The sequence below is a fragment of the Pseudorca crassidens genome, chromosome 17, assembly GCF_039906515.1.
Source record: "Pseudorca crassidens isolate mPseCra1 chromosome 17, mPseCra1.hap1, whole genome shotgun sequence".
In the NCBI taxonomy this organism is placed as follows: Eukaryota; Metazoa; Chordata; class Mammalia; order Artiodactyla; family Delphinidae; genus Pseudorca; species Pseudorca crassidens.
In genome coordinates, this window is record NC_090312.1 from 47,137,689 (window position 1) to 47,159,105 (window position 21,417).

General features: G+C 36.1%; 1 protein-coding gene across 1 annotated transcript in view; it reads right to left on the minus strand.

Moving 5' to 3' along the window:
- DECR1 (2,4-dienoyl-CoA reductase 1) overlaps positions 1 to 21,417 on the minus strand; it is a 50,843-nt gene that overhangs the window by 6,445 nt on the left and 22,981 nt on the right. Inside the window, exon 6 of the mRNA XM_067711817.1 lies at positions 4,061 to 4,160. Coding sequence (XP_067567918.1) covers positions 4,061 to 4,160 — 100 coding nt within the window. The remainder of the gene's footprint in view (positions 1 to 4,060; positions 4,161 to 21,417) is intronic.

Consider the following 21,417-nt stretch of genomic DNA (forward strand, 5'->3'; position numbering starts at 1 on the left):
CACTCTGCTGTACTATCTACCATTTACACTTTAGTGTCCTTAAGCACTATGCTAGATGACCTACTATTCACATTTTGAACGAAGTCCAATATCAATACACATTTTTAAAAAGGGTATCATTATTTAGCACAAAGAAGGAAGAGATTCATGTCTCTCCCCCACATTTTCTGGAGTTCAGTCCTGCACTTATAAAGTTCAATGTAACTTTACTCATAGTACATTAGATTACAATGTTTGCAACATTACAAGTGCCTTAATTGAGTAAGAGACGGATTACATAGATTTAAAATATTAACCATATCATGTCTAACTAGGCTTTAATACAATTGTTGAACTGAGCTAAAAAGGAAATAAGAATCTAAAAGAATCTTGCTAAATGCCCTGAAGCAAAATAGAACACTAATAGCAAACATGAAACCTTGAAGAAGCAACCTGTTTTAAAAGCCTACTTGGGACTTCCCTGGTGGTGCAGTGGTTAAGAATCTGCCTGCCAATGCAGGGGACACGGGTTCGAGCTCTGCTCCGGGAAGATCCCACATGCCATGGAGCAACTAAGCCCATGTGCCACAACTACTGAGCCTGAGCTCTAGACCCCGAGAGCCACAACTACTGAGCCTGAGTGCCACAACTACTGAAGCCCGTGCACCTAGAGCCCGTGCTCCGCAACAAGAGAAGCCACTGCAATGAGAAGCCCGTGCACCACAACAAAGAGTAGCCCCCACTCGCTGCAACAAGAGAAAGCCCATGCGCAGCAATGAAGACCCAATGCAGCCAAAAATACATTTAAAAAAAAAAAGCTTACTTGATAGATATGTCTTTTTATTACCTAAACTTATTTTAGAAATTTAAATTCATATGTACATTTGTGTGCATATACTTAATCTACTTTAAAAAAATGATTTAACGTAACTTAAGAAATACATGTAATGCAAATGAAGAAGATAGAATTACTTGAAAAGAAAGAAAACAAACAAAACAAGGATAAGGAAATATAAAGAAGTCAAGAATGAAACTTATAACTAAATGTATTGTGATATTCCATATAATTATAATAGGCAGGTGAAAAACTTGTATCTACTCCTTCCATGATGCTATGCAAAAGGTAAGCCTAATCAGTTACACAATTCACACTGCCCATAACGAAAAAAGCAAGCTAATCTCTCAGGAAAAACACAATTGTTTCTGACAAAAAAATTTAATAAAACATTTCTTCCAAGAAAACGTATAAAAGGAAAATTGTGTAGTATAGTAATGTCCTTAAGACACTGTATCCTTGCAATAGATACAAAGGGATAAGTTTTGTATAATTATAAGATATCTATTAACATAAGCTTTATGTAATTATAAGATACTAAGATAAGCATTAACATTAACAATGCTTTATAAAGCATTGTGTTCCAAGTACAGTCTGTTAATCTGATTAATCCACTGGTACATTTTAGAGAAATGGGCTGCATCTCTTTCAGGCAAATCATACATTAAAAACTGCTTTTCTGAGTGATACCTTTAACAGAGTCCAAGACCATACCTACCCTGGGTATGTACTTGTAGTGCACCTACTAGATTGCTAGGGAAGTAGTAGCTGTGTGTCTTAACAGAATTACTGAGCTGAGCAGAGTTTACAGCATTCTGTGAAAAACTGGGCAAGCTATTAAGGAAACTGGCTTAAGAGGAAAAGCCATGCTATCTCTATTCATAGGTGCAACAGATAAATTTGTTCTAGTGCTAGCTCTTATAACCTAGTTTATATTCTCAAGATCTACTGTAACATGAGGAATCCACCTCACTGGCTCACTCTGCATGTTAAGATGCTAAGTACAATATACTCAATAATGTTAACCATTATTGTTTTTCAATCAACAGGTGTTTATTGTGAGCTTACTATATGCCAATATCCTCAAACAAAGAAAGGCAGCCCTGCTTTCAGGAGATAGTCCCTCTCTCAAGAGAGGTCGCTTTAGTTGTATAAAGAACTAGATACTACTATCCTGGAAACTGTGTAATATGTGCCAAGGCTACGTAAAGGAAGAAGTATCTATGCCTTCCTGAAGTACATGGAAGGCTTCCCTCAGGAGGTGATAATTGAGCTGACACTTGAAGAAGGATTAGGAGTTTTTTGTGGGAGTAAGGGGGAAAGAAGAGGATGGGAGATATTAGAAGGTAGGCTGGAAAAAAGAAGACAGCCCAGGCACATGGGCCAGTGTGAGTAAAGGACAAAGGCATAAACAACATGCAGTATTCAGGGACCTACAAGACCTTATCTGGTATGATTGTGTACTATAAAATATGAAAGAGGGCTGATGGGAACACGGGCTGGGGAGGAAGGTACACATTTATTGAGCATCTGCTATGTGCAATTCACTATGCAGTAATACAAAAAAAGCAGCACAGAATCATAGTCCTTAAAAGACATGAAATTGAAACCTCTAACAAGAGTCAAAGATCTCAACAAAACAAATATTGTACAAATGGTGCCAAAATAGTCAAGTTCAAATCCCTTATTTCCAATACCATTTGACCTTAAAAAAAAAACCCCAAAATGGTAATTATCTCTATTCAAACTAAACTGCTGAGTAAAGTATGACTTCTTTGTATCTCAAACAAATGTGTATCACTGGTTTAAATGTTAAAAAGAACCTTGAGACTACTCGAAAAAGAGAACAATTATGTAGTTCTACAAGCACTGAGCACCAGCTATGTACCCGATCTTGCTGAGCAATGAGTACACAAAGATGAATAAGATATGCTTTCTTCTCTCACAGACACACATTCTAGTGGGGAAGTCATATAGCTTTAATGATATGTTAAAAATAGTCTACAGTGCCCTTCTCTGTGCCCCTTCATTTTAGAATCTACAACACCGGATGGCATTTATTAATGTGTTAGTCTTCTCACCAGACTGGAATAAACAAAGTTTTAAGGGTGCAAAGAGTAGAGGATGGTTAATTCTCTTCTAGAGAAATGAAAGTAAATATCCCAGAGGAGGTGATACAAGCGCCCTGAAGGGAGGCAAAATATCACAGCAAATTCCAACAACAGCATAACCCAGGCATAGAGATATGAAAATGCGTGGTGTGTTTAAGAAAATATAGAGCGCAGGAATGATGGTAATTAAAAGCACAGGAATAACAGTAAAAGAATGCAAGTTCAGGTGAGAATGAGGACTGCTCTATTTCCATCACTATCATATCCCTGTATCCCATGTAAACAAAAGATACACAATAAATATTTATCAAATAAGTCAATGAATAAAGAAAGGCCAGGGACAAGTCTGTTTAGAATACCATATTGAGTTTTGGCTTTTATTCCAAAGAGTAATAGAAAAATGATATAAGGTTTTTAACTAGGCATTATAATAAGCAGATATACATTTGTAGAAAGATGAGTCTGGTGGGAATGTGAATAAAAAATAAAGAGAAAAGAAACTGGTAGCAGAGAAACATATTATGGGGTTATTACAGTAAGCAAGACAAGCAATGATAAGACCTTACATTACAACTAAGACAGTAGAAAAGGCCAATGGGGAACAGATTCAAAAAGCAATCATATGCTGCTGAGAAAAGGCCAAAAGAGCTGACAAGTGGTCACTGTCTATATTAGTTCTATTAATCGTGTATAGTAGGTACAATAAAAGGATGAAGGTATGTTTAAGAGAGGTCAGAGGGGGCACTAGTAAAGATACATGGATACACTAGTCTGAGTTCCTATAAGCCTTTTTCTCATACTTTATAATACACAGTCATACTGGATAAGTAATTAAAATTAAATAAAATTTAGTTTCTCAGTCACAGTAGCCAGAATGCAAGGGTTCAATGGCCACATATAGCTATTGGATACTGCAGATTTACAGAACAGTTCGATCATTGCAGAAAATTCTATTGGACAGTGCTGCTGTAGACAAATAGGACCTATTCATGAAATAGAATGTCTCCTGGTGAATCCAAATTAGTCTTTGTTTTATTTTTCTCTGGAAAGAGACTAGAAAGCAGGAATTTAGTTACACAAGCTACCAAAGCACATTATTTATCTTCAGTGACAGGATTAACACAGTAGTACTCACTTGTTCATGGCCTCCACTCCTGCTTTGGCAGAAGCACTTGGTACTACAAAACCTGACCCAGTCTCAGCATAGATGGTTGTAATAGCAAGAAACGATGCTCCTGACATTTTAAAATGATACAGTAATTAACAATACAGCTAAATCAATTCATATCAGGAAAACATTATTTATAATAATGGGATCTAATTCAAGAGGGTATAACAAAAACTGAAGAAATTTTCAAAACTTCACTAAGCCTAAATTAATGAAAGAGTAATCTAATAAAATTGCTACATCTTTGCTAGTAATCTTGCTGCCATTCAGGATGGTCCAGTCTGTGCTTAATTAAAATTCTATACCAGGTGAGTCAATACCAAGGCTCAAATCTCAAAGATATAGCCCTATTATACCCTGCATAATCAGCTGGACAGGATTTCCATTAACCCATTTATAAGAATAAATCGGAACCAAAACTAAATTAGCAGGGACTTCTGCCTCCAGCATCATGGATTTGTCCTCCTCCTGTAAACACAAAGAAACTGTATCAAATATATGATACCACTATTTTCAGATACTGTTTAGCAGGCAGGGAAAGATGGCAATTCCTGAGAGAAGAAAAACAAATGAAATGAGCCCTAAGATCAGATTTTGCCTAAAGGTACTGTACGTATACCATAGTATGTACTATATACTACATATATATGCATACTATATATTCTATATTACATACTCTATATTATACTATATACATATGTCATATAGACTGTGGCATAAGGAGTAGGAAAATAGCCAAATAAGGCATTATCACTGAGTTGAGGAGACAGATCAGATTTTAGAGAGACTGAGGAAGTTGCAATTTGTGAGGAGAGTTCCCCAAAGAGAAAAGTATGTAAAGATAGAGCCCCATAAATCTGCATAGTGTATCCTTGAGTCTCTGGCCAAATATCAAGCTGTACATGTTTAGGGTAAGATTCCATAAGGCCAGGCAAAGAACAACTGCCTGGGAACCATAAACTGAACAATTCCCAGAGTACACAGAGGGCTGGGAGATAAGTGAGTCTGAGCAGCTTTGTTGAATATCCAGCGCTTTCAGTGGAAAAGTTCAGAAGGGCTGTGCATTAATAGGAGGGTTAAATTAGCCCAAAAGTAAAGTCTACTCTAGACTCACCCAAATAAAGCTTAAAAATGAACACTGAACTGATCAAGCTGGTCCACAAGTTTTTAATTCAAAGGGAAATTAAAACGCATACACATATGTGGACACCACACACACACACACACACACACACACACACACCACCACCACCACCACCACCACCACCACCACCACCACCACCACCACCACCACCACCACCACCACCACCAACAACAACAACAACAACAACAACAACAACAACAACAACAACATAAAATTCATAGCATGCAACCAAAAATTACTACACATAAAAAGACACAGAAACAACCAGGAGAAAAATCAAATAATAGAGAGACTCTCATAAATGACACAGGAGATAGAATCAGCAGATGAAGACCTTTCAATGATATTGTACACTGGACAGCTACATGTAAAAGAATAAGATTAGAACGTTTCCTTACACCATATACAAAAATAAACTCAAAATGAATTAAAGATCTAAAAAGACCTAAAACCATAAAATTCCTAGGAGAGAATATAGGCAGAACACACTTTGACATAAACCACAGCAATATTTTTTTGGATGTGTCTCCTAAGACAAAAGAATAAAAGCAAAAATTAACAAATGGGAACTAATTAAACTTAAAAGCTTTTGTACAGTGAAGAAAACCATGGATGAAATGTAAAAACCTACTGAATGGGAGAAAATACTGGCAAATAAGATGGCCAATAAGGGGTTAATATCCAAAATATGTAAACAGCTCATACAACTCAATATCAAAAAAAAAAACAGCCCAATTAAAAAATGGGCAAAGACATATTTCCAAAGAAGATATACAGATGGCCAGCAGACACACGAAAAAATGCTCAACAATGATAACCATCAGAGACATGTAAATCAAAACCACAATGAGATATCACCTCACACATGTCAGAATGGCTATCACCAAAACGTTTACAAATAACAAATGTTGGTGAGGATGTGCAGAAAAGGGAACCCTAGTACACTGTTGATGGGATTGTAAATTGAGGCAGCCACTACGGAAAACAGTATGGAGAGTCCTCAAAAAACTAAAAATAGAACGACCATATGATCCAGCAATTCCATTGCTGGGTATGTGTCTGAAGAAAAAGAATATATTCAAAAAGATACATGCACCACAATGTTCATAGCAGCATTACTTACAATTGCCAAGATATGGAAGCAATCTAAGCGCCCATCAACAGATGAATGGATAAAGAAAATGTGGTATATATATATATATATACACACACATATATACACAATGGAATATTACTCAGCCATAAAAAAGAATGGAATGTTGACAGCTGCAACATGTGCATGGACCTAAAGAGTATTATGCTTAAGGAAATAAGTCAAAGAAAAACATATGCTGTGTTATCACTTATACGTGGAATCTAAAAAATAAAATAAATGAATGTATACAACAAAACAAACAGACTCACGGATATAGAGAACAAACTAGTGGTTACCACTGAGAAGAGGAAAGGGGAAAGGGGTGAGATAGGGGTATCGGACTAAGAGACACAAACTACTATGTATAAAATAAGCAACAAGGATATATTGTACAGCACAGGAAAATACAGCCAGTAATCAACATTGCCTGGGACATAGTGGGTTCTCAGTAAATTGACTGTATGAAAGTTTAAAATAATAATCTTTAGCTCCTGAAAAATCACTGATTTTCTACTTCCTACTTAGCCACAACACTGAAAATACTGTAAGTTAATATTAGCAAATGAATCAAACTATATAAATATATATATATATATATATATAGATATATATAGATATATATAGATATATATATATAGATATATATATACAGCCCAATTAAATATATATACTGTATATATATATACAGTAGATACTTTAAAAAATTTAAGACTACAAGTTTGAAGGACTACAAGGAAAATAATTTAAAGAATATTCAGATAAGTTTTTTTTCTCCTTGACATATTTTGTTTCTCTTTCCCTCCACACACTCCAGAGTAGAAACAAAACTTAGCACAACCCGGAAAACATTGGGAGTGGAAGAGGGGACAGGAGTACCATTTTAAGGACATGAGAAATAAGAATAGTTATGTTAGGCATTATGGTAACTTTTCCTAATATATCAAGCTCAATCTCTCAGATCTCTGAAAATTACTTTGTTTCCAAATTCACCCTGTGAAAGAAGAGGATGTAGAACTTTAGTGTACACCATTACAGTACACTGACAACAGATGCTAACTGCATCATCTTACAACAAAATTATAAAAACTACTTTTAAAAGTGACAATTACTTATGTAATGCCAATGTTCCAATAGAATGTGCTCTATCTTCCCATTCAGATTTAACAGCAATTTTTCATGAGGTGTGGGAAAGGAGGAGTTAAGTCATTATTATGTAATTGAGATACTGGAAATGAAAGTTATCATCCTCTTCTCTTTCTCTCTAGATTTTATTTAAGATGTGGGTAGCCCACTGCTTAGAATGAGATACTGCTGCTTTTAATTACCCCTGAGTGTAAAAAAGAGGCAAACATTTGAAATTGCACTGTTCCAATAGGATGAATGCTGCATAAACAATTAACAGCTGGATTTCAAAAAATGAACAGTGGTGCTAATAGCTCAAAGTAAAGAATTCCCAGACTCCCAGGGTCAGTCACAGATATATTTTTTTCTTTTCATAGGAAGGCTAATCATTTAAATTAGAATTACCTATGGAAGAGGCTTGTAAATGGCAAGTTTCTAACATCCCAGTGCTGACAACAAAAATAGAACCTATGTTAGTGAAGTTAAGAAAACAGAGAAAGGGAGCAATAAATAAAATAAATATTATGCTTGCCCATCCTTAACTATTTCAAAATGGAAAAAAATAGTAACAAAGAAACACTAAAAATCACACTATTAAAAAGGATAAAACGTGTAAGATTACGTGCCAGTTTCAAAAAGACTCAAAAGCTCTAAAATCTGGTTTAAATACAAATTTTGAAAATTAAAATAAAAAATTTTAGTTCCAATGTCCAGTAGAGATGGAATACTGCAGTTTAAAGACACCTGACTCAAACATTAATTCTACTATTTACTAGCTCTATAACTGTGTGACCTTGGGCAAATCACTTCCCTGTTCTGGGCCCCAGATTTATCACTGTAAAGTAGGAAAATAGAGAGTTTCCAGCAAATGTCATTACATTCTACAGATTACTCACTAATTGATCATTGCAATCGATTCTACCTATTACTCTTTTACCCTCATGCAAAAAGTCCCATTTGAAAATGATAATATCCAGCTCTTTAACCACCATTTGTAACTTCAATTGCTGTTAACTTTGACTTCCCAACCTACTCTGCCATTTTAATTAAAATTTGACTCCTGGACTTAAACCTACAAAAATATCTGTAACCACATCTCAAAGCCAACTTCTCTCAACAATCTGGAAGATTTCAACATTCAGGTGGACAAGATCATAAATCTTACAGTTCCATGACCTTCGGTGCTACCCCAATTTAGCCACAACCTGAACTTTGTCATCATTCCAAAATACTGAACGCAATGTGTTACTCTCTGTATTCTGTCCTTCCAGATCTTTCACATCCTCATATTACATGTGCTCTTTGAGACCTCATTATAAATTCTGGGTGCTTTATCTCCCATATTCTTTAGGCTCATAGTTCCCTCCTAGTCTAACTTTTCTATTTACAGCCTAGACTATTACATGAATCAGGCACTCAATTCCTAGCCACACATTCTCTCAAACATCCATCCTGCGGTTCTCAGTACCAGAACGGCCTTCTCCACTCTTATAAGGAGGGAGTTTTAAAACTGTTCCAAGCTGTAGGTAAATGCCATTGGAAAGATGCATCTACAATTTCACCAGGGCTCTCAACATCATTTATCAACTCTTTCAGTATCCAGAGTAAGCTCCTCCACCTATGTTTCTGATTCACATCTCCTGAGACTACAACACTCCTTCATTGGTTCTCTCTTCTTTCTTTCTCAACACTTCTCATTGGGCCCTCCCCTCAGTCATTAATCATGCTTCAGTCTCCACTCTGAATATATCTCTTGTTAAGATCCTTCAGTTTATCTTTACCCAATTCCAGAAGGTAAAGTCCACACCCCTTAGCCTCATCTTTGCCTCTCCAGGCATTATATACTACACGTAAGTAGGCCTGAACTCCTTGTACTATCTAAGCACACAGGTGAGCTATTGCTTGCAGGTTTAACTCTTCTACTGTTATTGCCAGCAATTAATCTTCCTGACAATCATAACATGAAGAGAAAACTCTTCACTTCTCTTTTTGATGAAGGCACAGAGGACACTAACTCTTAGCCACTTTTTTTTTTTTTCTTAGCCACTTTTTGATAAGAGACTCAACTGAATTTAAATCTAAAAGTCATCAACACTCTAAAAGTTATTCACAGGATGATCATATAACTTAAAAACAAATAGCATAACTCTTTTTAAAAGAATATTATCTACTAAGTGAAGACACCTCATTTGAACATTTAACATAAATACATCCTTCATGTAGGTTGAAACTTAAAAGTTTAATTACAATAACTGGTATCAGATCTCCGGTTTTTCTAGTCTATTTTAACTATGGGACATAGGAACATAGCCTCACATTCAGATACTTTATGGTCCCCTTGTAAAACAGGTGGTAAAAATACACTTATCTTGGAGGAATCTAACATTTTCTTTAATAGCTAATACTGAGCAGTAGTCTGAGCCAGGCACTATTCTTAACACTTTACAGGCACTAGCTCACTTAATCATCACAGCAATCCTAGGAGGAAGGTTCTATCTTTATCTTCCTATTTACAAGAGACTGAGGCACAGAGAGGTAGTTTTCCCAAGTTCACACTACTAATAAGTGGTATCATCAGGACTAGAACCAGGCAGTTTGATCCAGAGCCTGCACTCATAAAATTTCCTCTCGAAGAAATTTTCAGTTATATAGTTAAAAAGAAAAAATAAGATTCCTTTCCAAAATTTCCAAATCACCTTACCTTTACATTATCTTCACAAAACATCAAAGTAAGGTACACAGTTGCTATAAGAAAATTTAATAAATGAGGTAGAAATGTTGTATCAAATTAGTAACTCTGGCAAAAAGTGATTTTAAAAGGATATTAACACTGCCTTAATAAATGCCAACTCATTACTAAGAAAGTGTTTTTAAACATTCTTAAAATGCACCCACTGTTCTAAGGAAGGCCTAGTCGCAATACACAGAAATGTACCCATATGGTCCTTCTATACTTTAAAATCTAAACAGCATACAACTTGCACTCACACTGACAAATAAGAAAAGCCTCATCCTATGCCTGCTCTACTCTTCCTTCTTCTGAAACAAGGTGCATTTGCCTCCTTATCAGTTGATTTTGTCAAATGGCTCATCATCTTCTTTTCCCCAATAGTAAAGCTGAAGGACATAATTGAAAGTAGTGTTAAACATGCCCTCAATTCGCCTTTTTTTTGTGAGTCTCAAAAATGTTTCATTCCATAAACAAAGCATCACCTTTGTGCTTAGTGATGAGTTAGGAACTGGTGGGGAGAAGAATGGAGTAAGGGTGGAAAGAGTTTTCAGGTGGGGCAGAAGTATTGTATACTGATGGGTAATAGCATTTCCAATTTTGATGGATGAGAAAAGAAGACTTGCAACATGGAACAATAACAATATGCAGCATGTTTTTAAATGCTAAAGTGTGTATTAGAGCTTTTGAATAGGACATGATTCATTAACGTGCGGAACTAAAGCTGGGCATGACAATTCTATATGGCTTAAGGGAAAATGATTCTGTCAGAGTCTATGTAAAAGAGCAGTCAAACAAAGGGTGATTACAGAAGGATGTGAGATTGGACAGGCTGAAGTTCACTGAATGATGTAATGATGAAGGAAAAGTAACTGGCGAGTTCAATATCAATGGATTGAAAATAAGAATGCTTTAAAATTTATTTCTGTGTTTACAGTTCACACATTATGTATCTAGAACAGCAAGATGGTTAAAAACTTTGTGTTTTCTGATAATTTGTTTTAACTCAATTGCAAGAATGGCATAAAGTATTTTACTTAGTTCAAAGCCTTCAACTGATTCTTCATAACTATTGATTAAAAGGATCTTTTCTTTTTTAGTTTCTTCGGTTGGTGCATTATTTGCATTTACTCTTCTCTTCCTCTAGCACAAGGCTGCTGGTAAGATATTCTCAGGCTGCTGGTAAGATCATCTCAGGCATACTTCCAATGACACTGATCCTATCCATGATTTCCTTTACAGACACTTCTTAACTACTTTCTATTTCCCCTTCATTGTTCATGATTAATCTGACTAGACAATAACCATTCACTCCTTGCCTTTCCCTGACACAGTCCATATGATTCAAGCTTCCTTGGGCTGCTTCTGACTATTCCATACTCTTAGATTCCCTGAATATCTGAAAATTAATTCTACCTAATTCTTTAAATTATCTAAGCTACCATATGTTCATTCACATACATGAAGAAGCACATGAATATTTTTGAAGCAATTTATGTTTTTCACAAAACTTTTGTATCTAATACCTTGTTTGTTATCCAATCTTTTTTACAGATGAGAAAGCTGAGTAGTGGTCAAAATATCAAGACTCACCATCTAAGTATCAGGTATAAACTAGGTGACAATGACTTTAATTAAACTACTGCTCCTTTTTTCCTATTGGACCACTTCTTTGGTTTTTTGTTAAATGAACTTATTTATTTTATTTATTTATTTTTGGCTGTGTTGGGTCTTCGTTGCGGTGAGTGGGCTTCTCATTGTGGTGGCTTCTCTTGTTGCAGAGCACGGGCTCTAGGCATGTGGGCTTCAGTAGTTGTGTCATGCGGGCTCAGTAGTTGTGGCCCCATGGCTCTAGAGCACAGACTCAGTAATTGTGGCACACGGGCTTAGTTGCTCTGCGGCATGTGGGATCTTCCTGGACCAGGGATCGAACCCGTGTCTCCTGCACTGGCAGGAGGATTCTCAACCACTGCACCCCCAGGGAAGCCCTGGACTACTTCTGACAATAAAAAAAAAACTGTCAATCATCAGTTTTAACAGTGATAATTAACACTTCTTAGTTATTTAATAAACGAGATTTTCTCATCTGTAAAAGTGAGAATTAAAAACATCTAGCAATATATTAAAAAAGACTAACTCTGCGCCTCAGTTTCTACTCATAACTATAAACAGCACTTACCTTCCAGAGTCATTACAAGTATTAAATGAGTTCATAAATATTTAACACTTAGAACAAAAGCTGATATAGAATAAGCACTTGATAAATGTTAGGTGTTTTAAAAAAGTAAGAGGAAAGGAAGTAAGGAAGGAGGGGAGAGGGAGGGAAGGAGAGGGAGTAAGGGAGACAAAAAGGAAGAAAATTTAGTTAAAATTAGAGCATTTACTTATAAATAATACTGTTCAGTATTCTAACATCTATTGCATCTTATATCTGTATTTAATAATTATACAAGTTGCAGTAATCACTACAGATTTCTCATATGTGGTCTTACGTGGAAGAAATTCTAGCTTCCTGGTATAAAGTAATCTATGTGACTCAATGATCAAAGATAGTCCAAAATCAAGTAAAATATCTGGGTAGGCTGTCACATATTTTGTCAATTAATACACTCACACAGACAAAAAAAGTAAAATTTAAGAAAAATTGTTCTCTTTAAATAGAATCCAAACAAATATATTTTTTAAAAAAACAATAGTGGATATGTGGTCAATATTCTTACTCAAATGTTAAGTAATTTAAGATTCTGAAAAACAACCAAGTATGAAGAGCATCATACTATGTTGAACACTTATTTAATATGTCTTTCACAGTGGCACAAAAGGCATTGGTTGAATTTAGTTTAAATATAATATCAATTTCAAAAGACAGGGCTGTAAACAACATATCATCTATTGGCAAAGTAGAGCTGAAGACTGACAGAGTAGTAAGTAAGGCCTTAAGAAAACAAATCTGGGAGACCTTCAAGATGGTGGAGGAGTAAGAAGTGGAGATCCCCTTCCTCCCCACAAATACATCAGATATACATCAACATGTGGAACAACTCCTACAAAATACCTACTGAACACTGGCAGAAGACCTCAGACTTCCCAAAAGGCAAAAACTCCCCATGTACCTGTTTTTTTTTTTCTTTCTTTCTTTTTTTCTCCCATTTCTTCTGAGCCATGTGGCTGACACAGTGTTGGTGCTCTGAGCGGGTGTCAGGCCTGTGCCTCTGAGGTAGGAGAGCCAAGTTCAGGACACTGGTCCAACAGACACCTCCCGGCTCCATGTAATATCAAAAGGCAAAAGCTCTCCCAGAGATCTCCATCTGAACACTAAGACCCAGCTCCACTCAACAACCAGCAAGCTCCAGTGCTGGACTCCCTATGCCAGAAAACTAGCAAGACAGGAACACAACCCCACCCACTAGCAGAGAGGCTGCGTAAAATCCTAATAAGGTCACAGACACCCCAAAACACACCATCAGACATGGTCTTGCCCATCCAGCTTCATCCACCAGAACACAGGCACTAGTGTCCCCTCCACCAGGAAGCCTACATAATCCACTGAACCAACCTCACCCACTGGGGGCAGACACCAAAGACAATGGGAACTATGAACCTGCAGCCTGTGAAAAGGAGACCCCAAGCACAGTAAGTTAAACAAAATGAGAAGACACAGAAACACACAGCAGATGAAGGAGTAAGGTAAAAACCCACCAGACCTAACAAATGAAGAGGAAATAGGCAGTCTACCTGAAAACAAATTCAGAATAATGATAGTAAAGATGATCTAAAATCTTGGAAATAGAATGGAGAAAATACAAGAAATGTTTAACAAGGACCTAGAAGAACTAAAGAGCAAATAAACAAGGATGAACAACACAATAAATGAAAATAAAAATTCTCTAGAAGGAATCAATAGCAGCATAACTGAGGTAGACGAACGGATAAGTGACCTGGAAGATAAAATAGTGGAAATAACTCCTGAAGAGCAGAATAAAGAAAAAAGAATGAAAAGAATTGAGGACAGTCATAGAGATTTCTGGGAAAACAAAAAACGTATGAACATTTGAATTACAGGGGTCCCAGATGAAGAAGAGAAAAAGAAAGGGACTGAGAAAATATTTGAAGAGATTATAGATGAAAACTTCCCTAAAATAGGAAAGGAAATAAACAAGTCCAGGAAGCGCAGAGAGTCCCATACAGGATAAATCTAAGGAGAAACACACCAAGACACATATTAATCAAACTATCAAAAATTAAATAAAAAGAAAAAATATTAAAAGCAGCCAGGGAAAAACAACAAATAACATACAAGGGAATCCCCATAAGGTTAACAGCTGATCTTTCAGCAGAAACTCTGCAAGACAGAGGGACTAGCAGGACATATTTAAAGTGATGAAAGAGAAAAACCTACAACCAAGATTACTCTACCCAGCAAGGTTCTCATTTAGATTCGGAATGAGAAATTAAAACTTTTACAGATAAGCAAAAGCTAAGAGAATTCAGCACCACCAAACCAGCTTTGTAACAAATGTTAAAGGAACTTCTCTAGGCAGGAAACACAAGAGAAGGAAAAGACCTACAATAACAAACCCAAAACAATTCATCAAATGTTAATAGGAAAATACATATTGATAACTACCTTAAATATAAATGGATTACATGCTCCAACCAAAAGACATAGACTGGCTGAATGGATACAAAAACAAGACCTGTATATATGTTGTCTACAGGAGACCCACTTCAGACCTAGGGACACATACAGACTGAAAGTGAGGGGATGGAAAAAGATATTCCATGCAAATGGAAATCAAAAGAAAGCTGAGGAGCAATTCTCATATCAGACAAAACAGACATTAAAATAAAGACTACTAAAAGAGACAAAGAAGGACATTACATAATGATCAAGAGATCAATCCAAGAGAAGATATAACAATTGTAAATATTTATGCACCCAACATATGATGCATAATGCAAATGCTAACAACCATAAAAGGGGAAATCGACAAAAACAGAAACATAGCAGGGGACTTTAACACCCCACTTTCACAAATGGACAGATCATCCAAAATGAAAATAAGGAGACACAAGCTTTAAATGATACATTAAACAAGATGGACTTAATTGATACTTATAGGACTTAATTGATTTATTATAGGACATTCCATCCAAAAACAACAGAATACACATTCTTCTCAAGTGCTTATGGAACATTCTCCAGGATGGACAATATCTTGGGTCACAAATCAGGCCATGATAAATTAAAGAAAACTGAAATTGTATCACGTATCTTTTCCGACCACAACACAGTAAGTCTATATATCAATTAAGGGAAATAAACTGTAAAAAATACAAACACATGGAGGCAAAACAATACACTACTTAATAACCAAGACATCACTGAAGAAATCAAAAATTACCTAGAAACAAATGACAATGAAAACGTGACCCAAAACCTATGGGATGTAGCAAAAGCAGTTCTAAGAGGGAACTTTATAGCAGTACAATCCTACCTCAAGAAACAAGAGAAATCTAAAATAAACAACCTAACCTTGCACCTAAAGTAATTAGAGAAAGAAAAACAAAAAAACCCAAATTAGAAGGAAATAAATCATACAGATCAGATCAGAAATAAATGAAAAAGAAATGAAGGAAACAATAGCAAAGATCAATAAAACTAAAAGCTGGTTCTTTGAGAAGATAAACAAAATTGATAAACCATTAGCCAGACTCATCAAGGAAAAAAAGACTCAAATCAATAGAAATAGAAATGAAAAAGGAGAGGTAACAACTGACACCTCAGAAATACAAAGGATCGGGCTTCCCTGGTGGCGCAGTGGTTGAGAGTCCGCCTGCCAATGCAGGGGACATGGGTTCGTACCCCGGTCCGGGAAGATCCCACATGCCACGGAGCAGCTGGACCCGTGAGCCATGGCTGTTGAGCCTGCGCGTCCGTAGCCTGTGCTCCGCAACGGGAGAGGCCACAACAGTGAGAGGCCCACATACCGCAAAAAAAAAAAAAAAAAGAAATACAAAGGATCATGAGACATTAGTACAAGCAAGTATATGCCAATAAAATGGACAATCTGGAACAAATGAACAAATTCTTAGAAATGCACAACCTTCCGAGACTGAACCAGGAAAAAATAGAAAATATAAACAGACCAATCACAAGCACTGAAATTGAGACTGTGATTAAAAATCTTCCAACAAACAAAAGCCCAGGACCGGATGGCTTCCCAGGCAAATTCTATCAAACATTTAGAGAAGAGCTAACACCTATCCTTCTCAAACTCTTCCAAAATATAGCAGAGGGAGGAACACTCTCAAACTCATTCCATGAGGCCACCATCACCCTGATATCAAAACCAGACAAAAGATGTCACAAGGAAAGGAAACTACAGGCCAATATCACTGATGAACATAGATGCAAAAATCCTCAACAAAATACTAGCAAACAGAATCCAACAACACATTAAAAGGATCATACACCATGATCAAGTGGGGGTATATCCCAGGAATTTAAGGACTCTTCCATAAAGGTAAATCAATCAATGTGATACACCATATTAACAAATTGAAGGAGAAAAACCCTATGATCATCTCAATAGATGCAGAAAAAGGTTTCAACAGAATTCAACACCCATTTATGATAAAAACCCTCCATAAAGTAGGCACAGAGGGAACTTAACTCAACATAATAAAGGTCATATATGACAAACTCACAGCCAACATTATTCTCAGTGATGAAAAACTGAAACCATTTCCACTAAGATCAGGAACAAGACAAGGTTGTCCACTCTCACCACTATTATTACATAGTTTTGGAAGTATTAGCCACAGCAATCAGAGAAGGAAAAGAAATAAAGGGAATCGAAATTGGAAAAGAAGTAAAGCTGTCACTGTTTGCAGATGACATGATACTATACATACAGAATCCTAAAGATGCTACCAAAAATCTACTAGAGCTAATCAATGAATTTGGTAAAGTAGCAAGATACAAAATTAATGCACAGAAATCTCTGGCATTCCTATACACTAATAATGAAAAATCTGAAAGAGAAATTAAGGAAACATCCCCATTTACCACTGCAACAAAAAGAATAAAATGCCTAGGAATAAACCCACCTAAGGAGACAAAGGATCTATATGCAGAAAACTATAAGACATTGATGAAAGAAATTAAAGATGTTACAAATAGATGGAGAGATATACCATGTTCTTGGATTGGAAGAATCAACATTGTGAAAATGACTCTACTACCCAAAGCAATCTACAGATTCAATGCAATTCCTATCCAACTACCAATGGCATTTTTCACAGAACTAGAACAAAAAGTTTCACAATTTGCATGGAAACACAAAAGACCCCAAATAGCCAAAGCAATCTTGAGAAAGAAAAACAGAGCTGGAGGAATCAGGTTCCTGGACTTCAGACTATACTACAAAGCTACAGTAATCAAGACAGTATGTTACTGGCACAAAAACAGAAATATATATCAATGGAACACCACAGAAAGCCCAGAGATACACCCACACACATATGGTCACCTTATTTTTGATAAAGGAGGCAAGACTATACAATGGAAAAAAGAGAGCCTCTTCAATTAGTGGTGCTGGGAAAACTGGACAGCTACATGTAAAAGAATGAAATTAGAACACTCCCAAACACCATACACAAAAATAAACTCAAAATAGATTAACGACCTAAATGTAAGGCCAGACACCATCAAACTCTTAGAGGAAAACATAGGCAGAACACTCTATGACATAAATCACAGCAAGATCCTTTTTGATCCACCTCCTAGAGAAATTGCAATAAAAACAAACAAATGGGACCTAATGAAACTTAAAAGCTTTTGCACAGCAATGAAAACCATAAACAAGATGAAAAGACAACCCTCAGAATGGGAGAAAATATTTGCAAATGAAGCAACTGACAAAGGATTAATCTCCAAAATATACAAGCAGCTCATGCAGCTCAATTTCAAATAAACAAACAAACCAATCCAAAAATGGGTAGAAGACCTAAATAGACATTTCCTCAAAGAAGACATAAAAATTGCCAACAAACACATGAAAGGATGCTCAACATCACTAATCATTAGAGAAATGCAAATCAAAACTACAATGAGGTATCACCTCACACGAGTCAGCATGGCTATAATCAAAAAATCTATAAACCATACATGTTGGAGAGGGTGTGGAGAAAAGGGAACCCTCTTGCACTGTTGGTGGGAATGTAAATTGATACAGCCACTATGGAGAACAGTATGGACGTTCCTTATAAAACTAAAAATAGAACTACCATACAACCCAGCAATCCCACTACTGTGTATATACCATGAGAAAACCAAAATTCAAGAAGAGTCATGTACTGTAATGTTCATTGCAGCTCTATTTACTATAGCCAGGACATGGAAGCAACCTAACTGTCCATCGACAGATGAATAGATAAAGAAGATGTGGCACATATATACAATGGAATATTACTAAGCCATTAAAAGAAACCAAATTTAGTTATTTGTAGTGAGGTGGATGGACCTAGGGTCTGTCATACAGAGTGAAGTAAGTTAGAAAGAGAAAAAGAAATACCATATGCTAACACATATATATGGATCTAAAAAAAAAAAAAAAAGGTTTTGAATAAACTAAGGGCACAACAGGAATAATGATGCAGAGGTATACAATGGACTTGAGGACCCAGCGAGGGGGAAGGGTAAGCTGGGACGTAGTGAGAGAGTGGCACAGACATATATACACAACCAAATGTAAAATAGATAGCTAGTGGGAAGCAGCTGCATAGCATAGGGAGATCAGCTCGGTGCTTTGTGACCACCTAGAGGGTGGGATAGGGAGGGTGGGAGGGAGACACAAGAGGGAGGAGATATGGGGATACATGTATATGTATAGCTTATTCACTTTGTTATAAAGCAGAAACTAACACACCATTGTAAAGCAATTATACTCCAATAAAGATGTTAAAAAAAAAGTCACCAAAGAATATTCTATCCTGAAAAGTCATCATTAAGATATGAAGGAGAAATAAGGACTTTCTCAGACAAACAAAAGCTGATGGGGTTCATCAACACTAGACCTGCCTTACAAAAAATGTTGAAAGCATCACTTCTACTAGAAACAAAAAGGCAAAAGTACACAAAACGTTGAGTAAGATGTTAAATAGAAAAGACGTAATCAGAAAATTGCAACTCTTTATCAGAATAGGTTTTTTTCTTTCAGTTTTATTGAGATCAAGTTGACATACAGCAAGCACTATATAAGTTTAAGGTGTACAACATAACAATCTTACATACATCATGAAATGATTACCACAATAAGTGAACAATGATCACCTCATACAGATACAAAATAAAAGAAAGAAAGTTTTTTCCTTGTGATGAGAACACTTAGGATTTACTCTCTTAACTTTCATATATGGCATACATATAGCATGTTAATTATATTAATCATGTTGTACATAAACAAACTTACAGAACAGGTCTTTCAAACACTTTATTATTGCATAAAAGTTAAAAAGGGGACTTCCATGGTGGCGCAGTGGTTAAGAATCCGCCTGTCAATGCAGGGGACACAGGTTCAAACCCTGGTCCGGGAAGATCCCACATGCCGCAGAGCAACTAAGCCCGCGAGCCACAACTCCTGAAGTCTGCATGCCTAGAACTTGTGCTCCACAACAAGAGAAGCCACCACAATGAGAAGCCTGCACACCACAACCAAGAGTAGCCCCCACTCACCACAACTAGAGAAAGCCCACGTGCATCAACAAAGACCCAACGCAGCCAAAAATAAATAAATAAAATTTTAAAAAAGTTAAAAGGGAACAAAAGCAGAAAAATATAGCTACTTCAATTTGTTAACAAACTCACAACGTAAAAAGGGGTAAGTTGAGACAACAAAAACACAAAAGTGAAGAGGTAAGGGATGGAACCCATATAGGTAAATAAAGGTCTGATGCTATCGTCAGAAAAAGGACAATTTTCTCTATGAGACATTTTATACAAACCCCATGGAACCACAATACATAAATCTAGAGCAGAGACACAAAACATAAAAAAGAGGAAACTGAGTAAAATGTCTAGAAAACCACCAAACCAAAACAGCAGACAGAAACACAAAGAAAATGAAACAATGGAGATACAAAACAAGCAGAAAACAGGAGATAAAATGGCAGTCCTCATTTAACAATAATCACCCTAAATATAAATGGATTGAATTCACTAATCAAAAGACACAGAATTAGATGAATTAAAAAACAAGACCCAAATATATGCTACCTCCAGGAGACTCATCTCAGCTCTAAAGACAAATGTAGGCTAAAAGTGAAGCAACAGAAGATAATACTCCAAGCAAATAGTAGCCAAAAGGAAGTGGGTATAGGGGAGCGATCAAGATGGCTCCGCCATCTTGTTTGGGAACAAACAAACAAAAAAAGATAGCAGAGGAGTAGGATTTGAAGCTCTACTCCTCCCACAAAAACATCAAAAACACATGTACAAGTGGAACGATTCACACAGAACATCTACTCAACGCTAGTAGAAAGTGGCTATAGCTATACTTATATCAGACAAAATAGACATCAAATAGAAAAGGTAACAAGAGACAAAAATGGAGAGTATATAATGATTAAGAGGACAATTTAATCAAAAAGACATAGTGATTAATATATGTGCACCTAACATAGGAGTATCAAAATATATGAAACAATTATTAACAGACCTAAAGGAAGAAATTGACAGCAACACAATAATAGTAAGGGACTTTAACACTCCACTTACATTGACGGATAGATCATCCAGACAGAAAGTCAACAAGGAAATAGTGGCCTTAAATGTGAGATTATACCATATGAATTTGATAGATTTGTAAAGAACGTTCCATCTAAATGTAGCAGAAAACACATTCTTCTCAAGTGCACATGGAATTTTCTTAAGGATAGACCATATGTTGGGACACGAAACAAGTCTCAAAAAATTTAAGAAATCTGAAATCATATCAAGCATCTTTTTCAACCACAATGGTGTAAAACTAGAAATCAACTACAAGAAGAAAGCTGGAAAAATCATGAATATGTGCAGAATGAACAACATGCTACTGAACAACTATTGGTTCAACAAAGAAACCAAAGGAGAAATCAAAAATTACCTGAAGACAAATGAAAATGAAAACACAACATACCAAAATTTATGGGAT